Here is a 17,392-nt window from a genome sequence, read left to right as displayed (position 1 = left end):
CCTGACGGAAGACTTCCCAGGATGAAAAAAAAATAAGATTATAAATTGGAAGTTCAGATTTATTTCAACGTTCATCAGAATCTTCCGCCGGATGAAATATTTTGGTTTATTTAAAAAAATGGGTAAAAATGTTTGGCAGCAGATTTCAACTTTATAATTAGGAGCAAGACAATCCTAAAATATCTGTCATTCATCAAAATGGGACTCACTAGAATCTCTCCAGATAACTGGACCTTCCTTCATCTCAAGTGACCGGTCCAGAATGTAGCGTCAAGTCCATAAATTTGATGTCTATTTTATGTCTAGATATTTGAAAACAATTCATTCATCTTCTAAACATTCCTGTCACTAAATATCATACATTAGAGGGATCACTGGTGTCCTGAAGCTCCGCTCCTGGGGGATGTCTCAGAGGCGCAGCCGAAGCCTAGAATAGAGTGGTCCTTCCACTGAGCCTTAGGGAGCATAGATCGTTTCTGGGGAAACACCATGGTGAGTTCTGGGATCTCTCCAGCTTACTGAGGACTAGGAGATAAATAACATCAGACAGATCTGAAGCAGAAGAGCTCAACATCTGCCTGATCCGGATGTGTCGCTGATGTCTGGACGTTCCTGCTCCTTCATTACGTCCATGGTGGTGGTAGGTCGTCTCATTGCCTACAATCTCTTTATTATCTTCTTTTAGAAAAGGATTTAGATTGGAAGGTGATAAATAGACACATAAACCACCAAAACTATCTTTATCTATCATTGTGCCCAACTCTATGCTTTCAATCTCACTGTGTTATTTTATCCCAGCAAAGGAAATGGAATCACGATTAGATAAACCACCAAAAACTATCATCTTCCTCAACATTAGTGGTTCTCAACTAGAGACACCTTAAAACCATACGAGATGTTCTCCAGGAGACAGTGATTTACTCTTTAGATGATGCATAGGACAACTGGAGGGTTCCTACAGAAGGGTAAAAACACGTGTCGTGTTCCCACATGGTGAGGAGGATGGAAGTTTCCAGACGAGATGAACCACCTCAAGTTCTTCTGCCATCAATGCTCCCTCTTACTGACCACAAACATGGTGGACTTTCAATAATGTCTGATGGCATTGTTTGGCTCATTATAATGTGAACCTGTTACGTTGTACATGGGGTCTGATCTGTGGACAACATGACGCAGAGCAGGAGAAGCTGCACAGAATCATATATAGCTTTATTGGAAAAGATTCAGTATAGCTTGTATTTTATTCATTGAAATCCCTGGTGTTTATATACTGACTAGATGGTAGCCCGATTCTAACGCATCGGGTATTCTAGAATATGTATGTAGTTTATTTATGAAGTTTTCAGAATAATGCAATTTATACAAAGGATTCGGCCGGCCAGCCACGACCAATTAGTGAAGTGTGGTTCAAATTCCACGCCAATTCGCAGGCGGACTGCGACTGTCAGTGATTGTTCACGGCCGGCGGGGCGTGACCAATCAGTGAAGCCAGGGCCAGCTCCAGGTTTTTGAGGGCCCCGGGCAAAACAGTCTCAGTGGGCCCCCCTCTTTAACACATACCACGATTCATGATGCACAGATACAGCAGAGAAATAAAGCACAACCAAGTAGCGTATAACACAGCCCATGTAGCATATAGCACAGCCACGTAGTATATAACACAGCCCACGTAGTATATAACACAGCCCACGTAGTATATAACACAGCCCACGTAGCATATAGCACAGCTACGTAGCATATAGCACAGCCCAAGTAGTATATAACACAGCCATGTAGTATATAGCACAGCCACGTAGTATATTGCCCAGCCACGTAGTATATAGCACAGCCCACATAGTAAATGGCACAGACACAAAGTATATTGCACAGCCACGTAGTATATTGCCCAGCCACATAGTATATTGCCCAGCCACTTAGTATATTGCTCAGCCACGTAGTATATTGCCCAGCCACGTAGTATATAGCACAGTCACGTAGTATATAGCACAGACATGTAGTATATTGCCCAGCCACGTAATATATTGCACAGTCACGTAGTATATTGCACAGACACGTAGTATATAGCACAGCCATGTAGTATATAACACAGGCCATGTAGTATATAGCACAGAGACGTAGTACATAACACTTCCCATGCAGTATATAACCCAGGCCACATAGTATAGAGCACAACCGCGAAGTATATTGAACAGCCACATAGTATATTGCACAGCCACATAGTATATTGCACAGCCACGTAGTATATAGCACAGCCCACATTTCATAAAGCACAGAGATGTAGTATGTAACACAGCCCACGCAGTATCTAACACAGCCCACGTAGTATATAGCAATGTGGGCACCATATCCCTGTTAAAAAAATAATTTAAATAAAAAATAGTTATATTTATAGTTATATACCTTCCGTCGGCCCCCCGGATCCAGCCAGTAAAAATCAGTAGCGTGTTATCATGTAGTGTTCAGTACAAGGATTCTCCCATGACACGATGGTTCCACTAAACACCTGAAGAGTCCAAGAAATGCCCGCACCACGTCTCATAGTAAGTCAGACAGCGTCCGATAATAGCGAGAAATTATAATAATAGCAAAATAATAACCACACGACCGCGCGTAACACAACGAATAATGACACGGCGAGGTCCAATCAGAAAACGTCATCAGCTGCAGGAACGTCGGAGCCACAAAGTGAGAGATAAGTCCCATCACACGGCTGCGGAGATCACAAAGGAATGAGAATAACCATAATAATATAAGAGAACAATACTAACAGAACTAATAATAATGCGAGTGAGAATACAGTCACCAATCACAGAAGAGGCGATTCATGACAATCCGATTCTTTACAGACTCCTGAAACTGAAATATTCAGGATTCGATTCACACAAATCCATCACAATGGCAGAAGGCGGCCGGCATGTTTCAGGATTTCATTCAGAGTCAGGAAGGTGATAAAATAAAAAAAACCATTATACTAACCGGTCCTAATCCCACCTCTGCCAGCCCAGCTCCCCACCAGGTCGTCCGCTCGCCCCTTCCGGTCTTCATGTGGGGCGAGATTCCTGTATGTGACGACATGAGGTCTAGAAAACATCAAAATATCTGACGCGGTCATAGGACCAGGCAGGGAGCGGTGGCACCAGAACCGGTGAGGGCAGGCCTAAGACTGGTGAGCATCACGGTTTATTATCTTTTCACCCCTTTATTTACTTTTTATTATTTTTTGGTGTCTGGAGAGATCTTGGTACAAAATAAAAGACTTTTCATTATTTGGGTCATTTTCAATTTGGACTGAGTCTGCTAGAGCCACTACATAATGTTCTCCGATTGCAGAGACTGCCCCATTCTCCAGATTCCAGATGACTTCTTCTGTTCCTAACCCCATTGTCTGCTTTCATTTCGGTACAGACAGATGTCTACCTTCTCTCTCCATCGGTGACTTGTAATGAGGCTCATTAGGTAGCCCAGCCAGCCCCCTTCACTATCACGGCTGCTGTATAATATTAGCTACACAGCCAGACTCGGCATATCCAAATGTTTCACTAAACCGGCATTTTTTGTGCGGTTTCCTGGACATTTGGGATTGAGAAGAGAGCAGATAAAGGTCCTTCTCAAAAAATTAGCATATAGTGTTAAATTTCATTATTTACCATAATGTAATGATTACAATTAAACTTTCATATATTATAGATTCATTATCCACCAACTGAAATTTGTCAGGTCTTTTATTGTTTTAATACTGATGATTTTGGCATACAACTCCTGATAACCCAAAAAACCTGTCTCAATAAATTAGCATATTTCACCCGCCCAATCAAATAAAACTGTTTTTTAATAACAAACAAAAAAACCATCAAATAATAATGTTCAGTTATGCACTCAATACTTGGTCGGGAATCCTTTGGCAGAAATGACTGCTTCAATGCGGCGTGACATGGAGGCAATCAGCCTGTGACACTGCTGAGATGTTATGGAGGCCCAGGATGCTTCAATAGCGGCCTTAAGCTCATCCAGAGTGTTGGGTCTTGCGTCTCTCAACTTTCTCTTCACAATATCCCACAGATTCTCTATGGGGTTCAGGTCAGGAGAGTTGGCAGGCCAATTGAGCACAGTAATACCATGGTCAGTAAACCATTTACCAGTGGTTTTGGCACTGTGAGCAGGTGCCAGGTCGTGCTGAAAAATGAAATCTTCATCTCCATAAAGCATTTCAGCCGATGGAAGCATGAAGTGCTCCAAAATCTCCTGATAGCTAGCTGCATTGACCCTGCCCTTGATGAAACACAGTGGACCAACACCAGCAGCTGACATGGCACCCCACACCATCACTGACTGTGGGTACTTGACACTGGACTTCAGGCATTTTGGCATTTTCTTCTCCCCAGTCTTCCTCCAGACTCTGGCACCTTGATTTCCGAATGACATGCAAAATTTGCTTTCATCAGAAAAAAGTACTTGGGACCACTTAGCAACAGTCCAGTGCTGCTTCTCTGTAGCCCAGGTCAGGCGCTTCTGCCGCTGTTTACCTGGGGAATGCGGCACCTGTAGCCCATTTCCTGCACACGCCTGTGCACGGTGGCTCTGGATGTTTCCACACCAGACTCAGTCCACTGCTTCCTCAGGTTCCCCAAGGTCTGGAATCGGTCCTTCTCCACAATCTTCCACAGGGTCCGGTCACCTCTTCTCGTTGTACAGCGTTTTCTGCCACATTGTTTCCTTCCAACAGACTTACCATTGAGGTGCCTTGATACAGCACTCTGGGAACAGCCTAATTGTTGAGAAATTTCTTTCTGGGTCTTACCCTCTTGCTTGAGGGTGTCAATGATGGCCTTCTTGACATCTGTCAGGTCGCTAGTCTTACCTTACCCATGATGGGGGTTTTGAGTAATGAACCAGGCAGGGAGTTTTTAAAAGCCTCAGGTATCTTTTGCATGTGTTTAGAGTTAATTAGTTGATTCAGAAGATTAGGGTAATAGGTCGTTTAGAGAACCTTTTCTTGATATGCTAATTTATTGAGACAGGTTTTTTGGGTTATCAGGAGTTGTATGCCAAAATCATCAGTATTAAAACAATAAAAGACCTGACAAATTTCAGTTGGTGGATAATGAATCTATAGTATATGAAAGTTTAATTGTAATCATTACATTATGGTAAATAATGAAATTTAACACTATATGCTAATTTTTTGAGAAGGACCTGTATTGGGAGGTATACAAGACCCATTGACTCAGCTGGTAAGGGGGCAATGTTGCCACAGACCTGAAGAGGGAACAGTTTTGATCTTTTCTGTGGATTCCCTTCTCCTCAGTATAGTATAAACTGCAGCAGTAAAATGCATCATTTCCTACATAGACCTAATGCTTGTAGTATGTGGTGTGACCCTGAGCCCTCGAGCCCTGTAGAGGCCTCGTTATACCGATTCCACAACCATATCACTGTGTGAGAGAGGAACAAACAGGCAGAAAGTCGTCAGGTTGCATAGGGAATGCCCACTGAGCACTGAACCTGCAGATCACGAGCAGCAAGGTAGATATACTCTAGAAACAGAAATCTTCCCACAGCGTAAAGCAGCCTTAACTTCATACGGTAAAAGTATGGAGAGCAGGTGTTATACTGTAGGTCATACAGTGATATAATGTAACCCTTGGTTTTCTTCATTTACAGAACCTCGTCAAGCAATGTCAACACAAAATGAATCTTTTCACCAACCCGCAACCTTCATTCTGATTGGCATTCCCGGCCTCGAGGTGGCCGAGATCTGGATCTCAATCCCCATATGTTTCATGTACATCGTGACGATTCTGGGGAACAGTGCCATGCTTCTCATCATTTTGTGCCATGAGACCTTTCATAAACCAATGTATCTGTTCCTCTGTATGTTGTCGATTATTGACCTAGTGGCATCGGTAACCACAACTCCTAAAATCCTGAGCATCTTCTGGTTTGATGACAAGGAGATTGAATTCAATGCATGCCTGGTTCAGCTCTTCTTCATCCATGCCCTTTCCATGATGGAATCTACGGTCATCTTGGCTATGGCGTTTGACCGCTATGTTGCTATTTGTGATCCCCTCAGATACACTTCTATCCTTCATAACTCCGTGATTGCCAAGATTGGGGTTTCAGCAATATTTAGAGGCACCATACTCATGGCTCCAGCACCATTCCTGATCAGGAGGTTGTCCTACTGCAGAACCAACGTGATCTCCAACACCTACTGTGAACACATGGCTGTGGTGAAGATCGCTTGCACCGATACAACCATAAATCAGGTGTATGGCTTGACTGTGGCACTGCTGGTGATAGTGGTAGATGCTATATTTATAACGGTGTCCTATTCGGCCATAGTTAGGGCGGTGTTACGATTGTCCTCCAAGGAGGCTCGTCACAAGGCTTTAGGCACCTGTTTCCCCCACGTCTGTGTCCTCATCATCTCTAATGTCCCGGCTCTCTTCTCTTTCTTTACACATCGATTTGGACATAACATTCCTATCCACATTCACATTATTTTTGCCAACCTCTACGTTCTTGCTGCACCCATGTGCAACCCACTAATCTACGGGGCAAGAACCAAGGAAATACGCCAAAGGATAATTGTGATTTCCAAAAGTCTTAACTTTTTGCAGAAATTTATATAGTATGGCCACATTATCTGCTAAATTTAAAGGAGTATTTGCAGTATGAAGATGTAACAGACCTAATAATTCCCATAAAATGATATCTCAACTAGTAGGAATCTTCAGCAACTCTATATTGAGGTTTGGGACAGAAAAAGGGACACTCAGTCTAATAATGGAGGTGGATGTCCACCCAAACCTTCAGACAAAGAGACAATTGTGCCAAATAACTAACTTATCTCTAGTTAATTCTGTACATAAGGAAAAGTCCCTAAACGGGTGACTGCTCCATGGCCAGTGTATGGACTTCAATAGCGCTTGCCTCTAGTAGAAGCTGTATCAAATGGACATGTTTGGCTGCCGAGATTGCAAAGTATTTTATAAAAGTCAATTATATTCAGAATTAGTCATAATACGCTGTAATAAAGTCATTATAACCTGTCCAGACTCTTAATTCACATTTATTATTGTCACTGGTCTATGGTGGAGCTCCAACGTTTGGCTTCTGGCACCTTTACTTTATGGCACCATAAAAAACATCATAGGAAAAAGGCCGAAAACCCCGAGGACACAAAAATCAATGCAGGCGAGGGCAGCACACGTGGAAAATTCCTCCATGAACGGTCGGTGTGAGTGGTTGTAATATCAGTATATGCACCGGTCTAGGCCTCGCCTTTATTATGGGGTCCTGCTGCACCATGCAGGGCATTCACATTGTGTCCTAGCGTTGGTAGCTATGGCTGCCTTTTTTCTGTGATTTTTTTAACTTTAAGTTCTTTTCTGTGAGTTGCGCTGTCAGCATAACAATAAAGATATGGGAAATTTCTATTTTAAGAAGTTTGGAGAAATTCTGGGTTCAATCAGTCACAAGAATCAATGAAAACTTTTCAGACCCGACGATGCAGTTGGGTTAAAGAATTATTTTAAACTTGCCCTTCTTGGTGGTCATCGACTTCATAGACATGGTAGGACCAATAATTTGGCTCAATTCTTATCAGCACAGTTGCAAATATACTGATTGACTTGTAAACGGCTTTCAGAGGGACCCATCATAGTCTGAATGAATGTTCATCTCCGATCTTTGGTCCATCTAAACAATTGAAAAGCAAATTGCTCATTTACAAATTGACCGGATAATTTACACTGGTCTAAAAATCCTAACTTTCTGCAGCACGTGTCTCCACTATTCGTGTTAATTTCATCTAACATGGCGCTGTGTTCAGTGCAACATAAGATTAGAACATTTTCACATCTTAAATTCAAATTCATTTTATCTATCTATCTCTCTCTCTATATATATATATACATTTACTTTCTAAATGCATCTTTTTTTGTCTTCAGCTATAAATAAGTAAAATCGAATATATAATTTAGACGTCAATAGTTTGTATGTTTTTTGTATATTATTATATCATCATGTATCCATTAGGTGTCCATCATGAGTCCATCATGTGTCCATCATGAGTCTATCAGGTGTCCAATCATGGGTCCATCAGGTGTCCATCATGTGTCCATGAGATGCCCATCAGGTGTCCATCATGTGTCCAATCATGTGTCCAATCATGTGTCCATCATGTGTCCATCAGGTGTCCATCAGGTGTCCATCAGGTGTCAAATCATGGGTCCATCATGTGTCCATCATGTGTGCATCAGGTGTCCATCATGTGTCCATCATGTGTCCATCATGAGTCCATCATGTGTGCATCAGGTGTCCATCATGTGTCCATCATGAGTCCATCAGGTGTCCATCATGAGTCCATCAGGTGTCCAATCATGGGTCCATCAGGTGTTCATCATGTGTCCATGTGCCCATCATGTGTCCATTAGGTATCCATCATGAGTCCATCAGGTGTCCATCAGGTGTCCATCATGAGTCCATCAGGTGTCCATCAGGTGTCCAATCATGGGTCCATCAGGTGTTCATCATGTGTCCATCAGGTGTCCATCATGTGTCCATCATGTGTCTATCAGGTGTCCATCATGTGGTCATTTGGCTCCAAGACTTGAACGTTTATCACTATAAATGTATCTGCATTGTGGTGAGTGCTGCTTTTCTAATTCTGATGAAGAAGTCTGTGTAGTACTTCAAAACGCGTTGACCAAATATAGAATAATGGCATATACTTTTTGTCTGGATTTATGGGATACCAGCAGCCAAGATTATCTGCACATCCTCCTTATCTGTATATTCTCGTATATTGCCATACGCTGGCGCTCATCATTATTTTTACTATCCTCCATCAGACCGAGGACCGTCCGGGAACCACAGTACTGAGAACACACAGATGAGACAGACTCAGTATCACAAATAAACATTTACAGCCATGTACTTTACAGACGACATCTTCTCAGATTGGACTCGTCTCTTTCTTTTCATCTCCATCTTGATCAGAGTCCATGATGACTTATCACATCCACAGCTCGTCTCTGCGGACTTCCATCTTCTCCATTTTTCTGCAGCACAAGCTCACATGGTGCCCTTTTTAAAAATAAGAGTATTATTATAATGCCCTCCAACTAAAAATATCTGTCCACCCTATGCCCTACATAAGCCGCCTATGGCATGTGGCCTCAACACTGTAGGTCCTTATAAGCTGTAATCACCACACCATCCGCCCGTGTGAACCATGGCCTATAGCATGGCTGTCCGCTCTCTACTGCTTCCCATTACACTCTCTACATCTCCACACTGTCGCAGGGACATGCCAACCTCTCTCCATTGTGTGCCCCCATTTCATGCTGCCCCCTCTCCATATCCATTCTGTTCCTCCTCTTCACACTGTGTCCTCACAATTCTACCCTCTCCAAACTGTTCCGCCTCCTCACACATCCCCTAACACAGTATGATGGCCACCCATAAAGTATGATATCCACAACAGCCCCTCAATATACAGTATGGTGTCTACCAAAGTCCCCCATTATATATATGGTCAGCCCCCCATATATAGTACGATGGCTCCTATAGCATCCCATACAGTATTGTGGCCCCCACAGTCCCTATTCAGTGTGGTGGCCTCCTAGCCCTTGATACAGTATAATGAACCCCACATTCCCTGATATACAGTATAATGTCCCCCATAGCCCCTACAGAGTATTGTCACCACAGCCCCCTATAAAGTATAATGTCCCCCACAAACCACTATCTAGTATGGTCACCACAGACACCAGTGTAATGTCCCCCACAGTCAGATATATAGTATGATCACCACAGCCACAATACATCATGGGCACCACAGACCCCAGTTTAGTGTACCCAAAAGTGCTCAATATACAGTAATATGGTCACCACAGACACCAGTGTAATGTCCCCCTATGCAGTATGATGTCCCCACATACTTCTATACAGTATAATGTCCCCACATCCCAAGTTTAATATCCCCCACAGCACCCCCATATAATATGAGGTCCCCCTGTAATGAGTGCTGTTTGTTTAGGCCACCAAGACTGAATATGTCTATTTTTTGACTGGTTTATAAGCCATGCTTTAATGAACCAGCTGAATATTTAAGCAAAAAGCTTTCATTTGATTACTTCACTAGGCAGCTGAGTGAGCCAATCTACCACAATTGGTGAAGAATATGGGTAAGATCCCCAGGAAGCAAGTATGTGGACAAACTACATGTCCTGGGTGAAGGCGGCAATAAGGATAGAACAGAGGTCGGACAAAATGGAGGAGCTGATCAAGTACCTGGTCCAAATTCAGCAACAGCAGCAAGCCCAGCAGCAACAACAGCTAGCACAATAGGAATTGAATAAACTATTGGTGCAGCAGAAGCGGCAGCAGCAGGAGATGCTTACATGGAAGATGGAACTCCTAGAAGATGCAGTCCATGGCAGAGTGACCTGCCCACCCCCAAGTCCAGATGATGATGTGCCATATAAAAGATGACCAGGGGGATGATGGGGAGGCATTTTTGGCGGTATTCAAAAAGGTTGCAGAGCTGGAAAAGCTACCGCCAGAACAGTGCGCACAGGTGCTTGCGCCCTATTTAACTGGCGAGCCCCAAAAGGCTAATTATGGCCTCACCTTACAGGATACAATGTGTTGTGAATTCTGCTCTTGGGCTCCCTCCGGTGGTTATAAGTGGTAGCGCTGTTGTCTTTGGATCGCAGCATTCATCAGGTGTGTCCACTTATTGCAATTCTGACTGGGCTATTTAGTCTTGCTTTACCCTTTAGTCAGTGCCAGTTGTCCATTGTTTCCTGGAGGATTCACTTCCCTGCCTGGTCTCTCTTGCTTTGCTGTTCATTTCATCAAAGATAAGTTCTGTTTTTGTTTTTTGCAGTCCACATGCTGTGGGCCTGATCGTTCAGTGCTTTTCCATGTTTTGTCTTGTCCAGCTTGGTCTGTATAAGGATTTGCTCAGCCAAGCTGGTATCTCTGGAGATGCAGATATACCCGCCATGTCTTTAGTTAGATGTGGAGATTTTTGTATTTTCTGTGGTGGATATTTTCTAGTGTTTTAATACTGACCGCATAGTACTCTGTCCTATCCTTTCTATTTAGCTAGAGTGGCCTCCTTTGCTAAATTCTGTTTTCACTCTGCGTATGTTATTTCCCTCTCCTCTCACAGTCAATATTTGTGGGGGGCTGTCTATCCTTTGGGGATTTTCTCTGAGGCAAGATAGTTTTCCCTTTTCTATCTTTAGGAATAATTAGTCCTCCGGCTGTGTCGAGATGTCCAGGGAGCACTAGGTACATTCCATGGCTACTTCTAGTTGTGGTGTTAAGTTCAGGGTCTGCAGTCAGTACAGGTACCACCTTCTCCAGAGTATGTCTCATGCTGCTCCTAGGCCACCAGATCATAACAGCAATGGAATATTCCAAATTAAAGACAGAAATATTGGCACGCTTGAAAGTGACTTTGTCTGTCAGGGCACTAAGGGGGGCCAGCACCTCATTTCTGTCACAAACTCCCCCCTCGCTTTCAAATGTTTGGCTTGCTACATCTTGTCCAGAAGTGGTTGCAGCCAAAGTTCTCACCCACCAGATGGTTGAGCGCATGGTTATGGACAGATTTATTAACACCCTTTTTAGACAAGTGCAGACCTGGGTTGCCCAAGCAGACCCTCAGAATGTAGACAACCTGGTGGGCCTAGTGGAAAGGTACCAGGTGATCGAGAAGTTACTAGGGAAACCAGGTGTCACAACATCCTCCTACTGGGGTACGCAAAAAAGAGACTGACTCTCAAAAAACGGGTACTAGAGCCACAAATTGTGGCATCCAAAGTCCACTGAGCCAATGGACAGCAGCCTAGGGTGGCACAGTTTGTATTACGCCTCTCCAGCCTGCATTGTGGGCTGTCAACAGGGACGGGGCAGCGGATATGTCCTGTGCCTTTACATGGACTACTCCTGTCTGGACACCGGGAGCCTATTGCCTCTCGTAAGGGTTACGCTCCCTCACCAGTTGCTCTACGGCAGGACTGTGGGCTGCGATCAGCGGTCTACATGTTACATCTCAGATCACAAGTTCCCATTTTATTTTAACGTTCACCAGAATCTTATGCCGGATTAAACATTTTGGTTTATTTTAAAACTTGATAAGATTTTTTGGCAGCAGATTTTCACTTTATAATTAAGCGACAGCCAAGTCTAAAATATCTGTTTCTCCTTTCATTCTGTGAGGGTGGAGAGGGTGACGTTTTACATCTCTGAAAACTCCTATTATTTTAATGCATGGAAAATGTACTTGTTTATGTGTTATCTTCCTGGAGGCTGCAGTTCCTACTAGCCAGGCATGTTAGGGTTAACTGTAGAGCCGGCCCATGGTTGGGGTATTTGGGACATATGGGTCAGTTTCAGTTTTGTGTAGGCAGTTAGAAAGAAATGAGAGAAAGGAAGAAGTAAGGACATACTGGGAAAAAGGTGCTCAGGACTGGGTGTGTGTGGGCGAAGGGAATAGGGAGCAATAGCATCCCATTGGTGACAACTGTGAGCAGGCCAGTCTGGGGGAAAACTACAGTCAGGAACTTTTCATGGGTCCCTAAGGGACTACAGGGGACAAAATAGTGCTTGCCAGGCTTCGTAAGCTGGGGTCCGGGCTAGAGACACAGTCAGGGAGGCGGGGGGCACGCTCAGTGAGGTGACAGAGGTGACCATGACGTGGTTCCCTAGAAGTAGGCTGAAGTGTAGCAGTAACCGCACAACATATTGACACTGTACTGGGAAAATGGAGGTCAATTCTCTAACCACTGTATCGTACAAAAGAACATGACAACTGCAAGCCTTGCTATTCTATGTGTGCAAGCCGGACTGTGTCCGTAGCAGAAACATGGCTGCTCTCACACACCAAATCCAGACCCCGTCTTTTGTAGAGTGGACATGGAAGACAGGATTCCCACCCACGGCTATCACCTCAGTCCATGTTACATTTCATCAGAATCTCTCACCAAATTGTTTATCTAAATATCTCCGCAAATAATTCATTAATCTTCTAAATATATCCGGTATTTGCCAGGCTCATACAGTGAAGAGATCGCTGCTGTCCTGAAGCTCCGCTCCTGAGGGGTCCTTCCACTGAGCCTTAGGGAGTTTAGATAGTTTCTGAGGAAACACCAAGATGAATTCTGGGATCTCTCTGGCTTATTGTTGACTGAGAGATAAATGCCCCACATATCAGACAGACGAGGAGCAGAAGAGCTCAACATCTGCCTGATCTGGACGTGTTGCTGCTGTCTTGAAGTTTCTGCTCCTTCATGACGTCCATGGTGGAGGTAGGTCGTCTCTGTTGCTTACAATCTCTTTGTAGAAAATCAGATTGAAATCTGATAAACAGACACAGAAACCACCAAAAACCATCTATCATTGTTCCCAGCTAGACTCTGTAAAACAATGTGAGATGTTCTCCTGGAGATAGTGACTTAACCTTCACATGAGTGTCATGTCCTCCATGATGAGGAGCTTGAGAGTCACCAGACTATAGGTCGATATTTGGCCAAGATATGAAGCTCGCAACCCGCGTCAAAGGTCCTCACACTAAACTTGATAGCAAAGCCACAAAAAGAGGACTAAAAATCCTCTAAAAATTCAAGAATTAACACAGCACACAGGGGCAGCAGTGCTCACCTGCCAGGCCTGAGAACTGGTGCATCAGGATGCGGCAGACCCATGTAGTAAAGACGGCGGCAACTCAGGAGCAAAATACTGATGAGACCCCCACTCCCAACCTACCAATACATGGAGGGGTGATTGTGTAGGGCGCTGGTTACACACAGGTAATGCTCACAGCCTATCAGTGCCCCCCATACTATTAGATCAGGCGGACTGCCCAGCACTATCTAAGAGCACCCCATGAGGACAGACACCCTAGTTACAGGACCAAAAATGCCGGACCTGGCTGCACCCTGAAAAAATGAAGTGCAAAAAACAAATATCTAAATAATATATGAGGTATTGGTCGGGTTACCAGCAGACGAGATGATCCACCTCATGTTCTTCCGCTCTTACTGACCACAAACATGGAGGACGTTCAATAATGTCTGATGGCATTGTTTGGCTCATTATAAAGTGAACCTGTTACGTTGTACATGGCGTCTGATCTGTGGGCAACACGATGCAGAGCAGGAGAAGCTGCGCAGAATCATATATAGCTTTATTGGAAAAGATTCAGTATAATTGTATTTTATTCATTAAAATCCCAGGTGTCTATATACTGAAGTGTCCAGTGGGCGGTCCTACTAGTGATTGACAGCTATCTCTGCAAGCACAGTCATACCGGGAAGACTGTCAATCACTGAGTAGGACCGCCCACTGGACACTTCTGCCTACAAACGGCAGGGATTTCAAGGAATAAAATGAAAGTTTTACTGACACTTTTCCTCCAAGAAAGTCTATGAATCTGCTCCTCTCCTCCTGCTCTTTAATCAGATGTCACGTACGATGTGACAGGCTCCCTCTACAGAGGTTTTAGTTAATACCAAGATGATGGTGTAACATCCAGGTGGTCTCCTATCCGGGGGTCCTGTAGAGTAAGAGCTTGCTGGCTATTTTATGGATTGTATGGATTTTCTCATTGACTATAGACTTTCCTATGTAATCTCTTGGAGAAGCGTTCTCTTACAGAGCGGCCCCCGGGGGCCACACAGCTCGTTAGGAGCACTGGTCACCGAGGACACGAGAGCAGGGTCGTTATCATGTAGTGTTCAGTACCAGAGACCGGCCCCATGGATCCTCCCATGACACGATGGTCCCTAATCAGAGAAACACATGAAGGGTCCGAGAAATGTCCGCGAAGGAGAAATAAAAATAATAATCACACGACGAATGATGACACGACGAGGCCCGGTCAGAGGACGTCATCAGCGTCTGAGAGAAGTCCCATCACTGCGGAGAGCACGAAGGAAGGAGAATAACCATACCAGAGAATATCACTAATAAAACTACTAATAATGAGAGTGACAGCAGGGATGAGGCCAGTGATCACCAACTCTTCACAAACGCCTCACACTGCAATATTTGGGATTCCATTCACACAAAGTCTTCAAAATGGAAGAAGGCTGCCGGCATGTTTCTAGAATTTATTGAGCCAGGAAGGTGATAAAGTAATAATAAAAACCCATTATACTCACCTGTTCTAGGGTCACCTCAGCCTCCCAGCCCCCTGCCCCGTCCTCTGCTCGCCCTCTGCCCCGTCCTCTGCTCGCCCCCTGCCCCGTCCTCTGCTCGCCCCCTGCCCCGTCCTCTGCTCGCCCCCTGCCCCGTTCTCTGCTCGCCCCCTGCCCCTTCCTCTCCTCGCCCCCTGCCCCGTCCTCTGCTCGCCCCCTGCCCCGTTCTCTGCTCGCCCCCTGCCCCTTCCTCTCCTCGCCCCCTGCCCTGTCCTCTTCTCGCCCCCTGCCCCGTCCTCTGCTCGCCCCTGCCCCGTCCTCTGCTCGCCCCCTGCCCCGTCCTCTGCTCGCCCCCTGCCCCGTCCTCTGCTCGCCCCCTGCCCCGTCCTCTGCTTTTCAGTCAGTATGGCCATGTAAGGGCTTATTTTTTGTGGGACGAGCTGTACTTTTGAACGACCTCACTGGTTTTACCATGTCGTGTACTAGAAAACGGGAAAAAAATTCCAAGTGCAGTGAAATTGCAAAAAAAGTGCAGTCCCACACTTGTTTTTTGTTTGGCTTTTTTGCTAGGTTCACTAAATGCTAAAACTGAGCTGCGATTATGATTCTCCAGGTCACTACGAGTTCATAGACACCTAACATGACTAGGTTATTTTTTATCTAAGTGGTGAAAAAAAATTTCAAACTTTGCTAAAAAACAAAAAAAATGTGCAATTTTCCGATACCTGTAGAGTCTCAATTTTTCATGATCTGGGGTCGGGTGAGGGCTTATTTTTTGCGTGCCGAGCTGGCGTTTTTAATGTTTCCACGTTTGTGCAGACACATTCTTTTGATCACCCGTTATTGCATTTTAATGCAATGTTGCGGCGACCAAAAAACTTAATTCTGGCGGTTCAAATTTTTTTCTCGCTACGCTGTTTAGCGATCAAGTTAATGCTTTTTTTTATTGATAGATCGGACGATTCTGAACGTGGAGATACCAAATATGGGTAGGTTTGATTTTTTTATTGTTTTATTTTAAATGGGGCGAAAGGGGGTGATTTAAACTTTTATATTCTATATGTTTTTTTTATTTTTTTCATATTTTTTTAAACATCTTTTTTACTTTTGCCATGCTTCAATAGTCTCCATGGGAGGCTAGAAGCTGGCACAACTCGATCAGCTCTACTACATAGCAGCGATCATCAGATTGCTGCTATGTAGCTGAATTACAGGCTTGCAATGAGCGCCGACCACAGGGTGGCGCTCACAGCAAGCTGGCATCAGCAACCATAGAGGTCTCAAGGAGACCTCTGGTTACTATGCCGATGCATCGCTGACCCCCGATCATGTGACGGGGGTCGGCGATGTGCTAATTTCCGGCCCGATGGCTGGAAGCGGTAGTTTAATGCCGCTGTCAGTGTTTGACAGTGGCATTTAACTAGTTAATAGTGGTGGGTGGATCGCGATTCCACCCGTCGCTATTGCGGGCACAAAACAGCTGACATGTCCCGGCTTTGATGCGGGCTCACCGCCGGAGCCCACATCAAAGCAGGGGATCTGGCCTCGGACATACTATCCCGTCCGAGGCCAGAAAGAGGTTAAAAAAGAAAAACTGAACTATCACATGGTCATAAGTCTTCAGCCCCTTTGCTCAGTATTGGGTAGAAGCCCCTTTTGAGCTAGTACAGCCATGAGTCTTCTTGGGAATGATGCAACAAGTTTCCCCCCCTGGATTTGGGGATCCTCGGCCATTCTTCCTTGCAGATCCTCTCCAGTTCCGTCAGGTTGGATGGTGAACGTTGGTGGACGCCATTTTCTGGTCCCTCCAGAGATGTTCCATTGGGTTTAGGTCAGGGCTCTGGCTCGGCCGGTCAAGAATGGTCACAGAGTTGTTCTGAAGCCGCTCCTTTGCTATTTTAGCTGTGTGCTTAGGGTCATTATCTTGTTGGAAGGTGAACCTTCAGCCAAGTCTGAGGTCCAGAGCACTCTGGAAGAGGTTTCCATCCAGGATATCTCTGTACTTGGCCGCATTCATGTTTCCTTCAATGACACCCAGTCATCCTGTCCCTGCAGCTGAAAAACACCCCCATAGCATGATGCTGCCACCACCATGCTTCACTGTAGGGATTGTATTGGGCAGGGGATGAGCAGTGCCTGGTTTTCTCCACACATACCGCTTAGAATTATCACCAAAAAGGTCTATCTTCATCTCATCAGACCAGAGAATCTTCTTATTTCTCATAGTTTGG

General features: G+C 44.7%; 1 protein-coding gene across 1 annotated transcript; it reads left to right on the top strand.

Annotated features, from left to right (window-relative positions):
* Nucleotides 1-5,675: 5,675 nt before the first annotated feature.
* Nucleotides 5,676-12,193, top strand: LOC143818648 (olfactory receptor 52P1-like). The gene is made up of 2 exons (XM_077299911.1): nucleotides 5,676-6,593; nucleotides 12,176-12,193. The coding sequence occupies exons 1-2, from the start codon at nucleotides 5,676-5,678 to the stop codon at nucleotides 12,191-12,193; spliced, it is 936 nt and encodes a 311-aa protein (XP_077156026.1).
* The last annotated feature ends 5,199 nt before the right edge of the window (nucleotides 12,194-17,392 follow it).

This window comes from Ranitomeya variabilis, chromosome 3 (genome assembly GCF_051348905.1).
Source record: "Ranitomeya variabilis isolate aRanVar5 chromosome 3, aRanVar5.hap1, whole genome shotgun sequence".
Taxonomy (NCBI): domain Eukaryota; kingdom Metazoa; phylum Chordata; class Amphibia; order Anura; family Dendrobatidae; genus Ranitomeya; species Ranitomeya variabilis.
Note: the sequence above shows the minus strand (reverse complement) of the source record. Positions and strands in the feature narration are given on the sequence as shown.

What these genes read in the sequence shown, in the direction of transcription:
- LOC143818648 (XM_077299911.1), top strand. Translation starts at nt 5,676, where the DNA reads ATGTCAACACAAAATGAATCTTTTCACCAACCCGCAACCTTCATTCTG.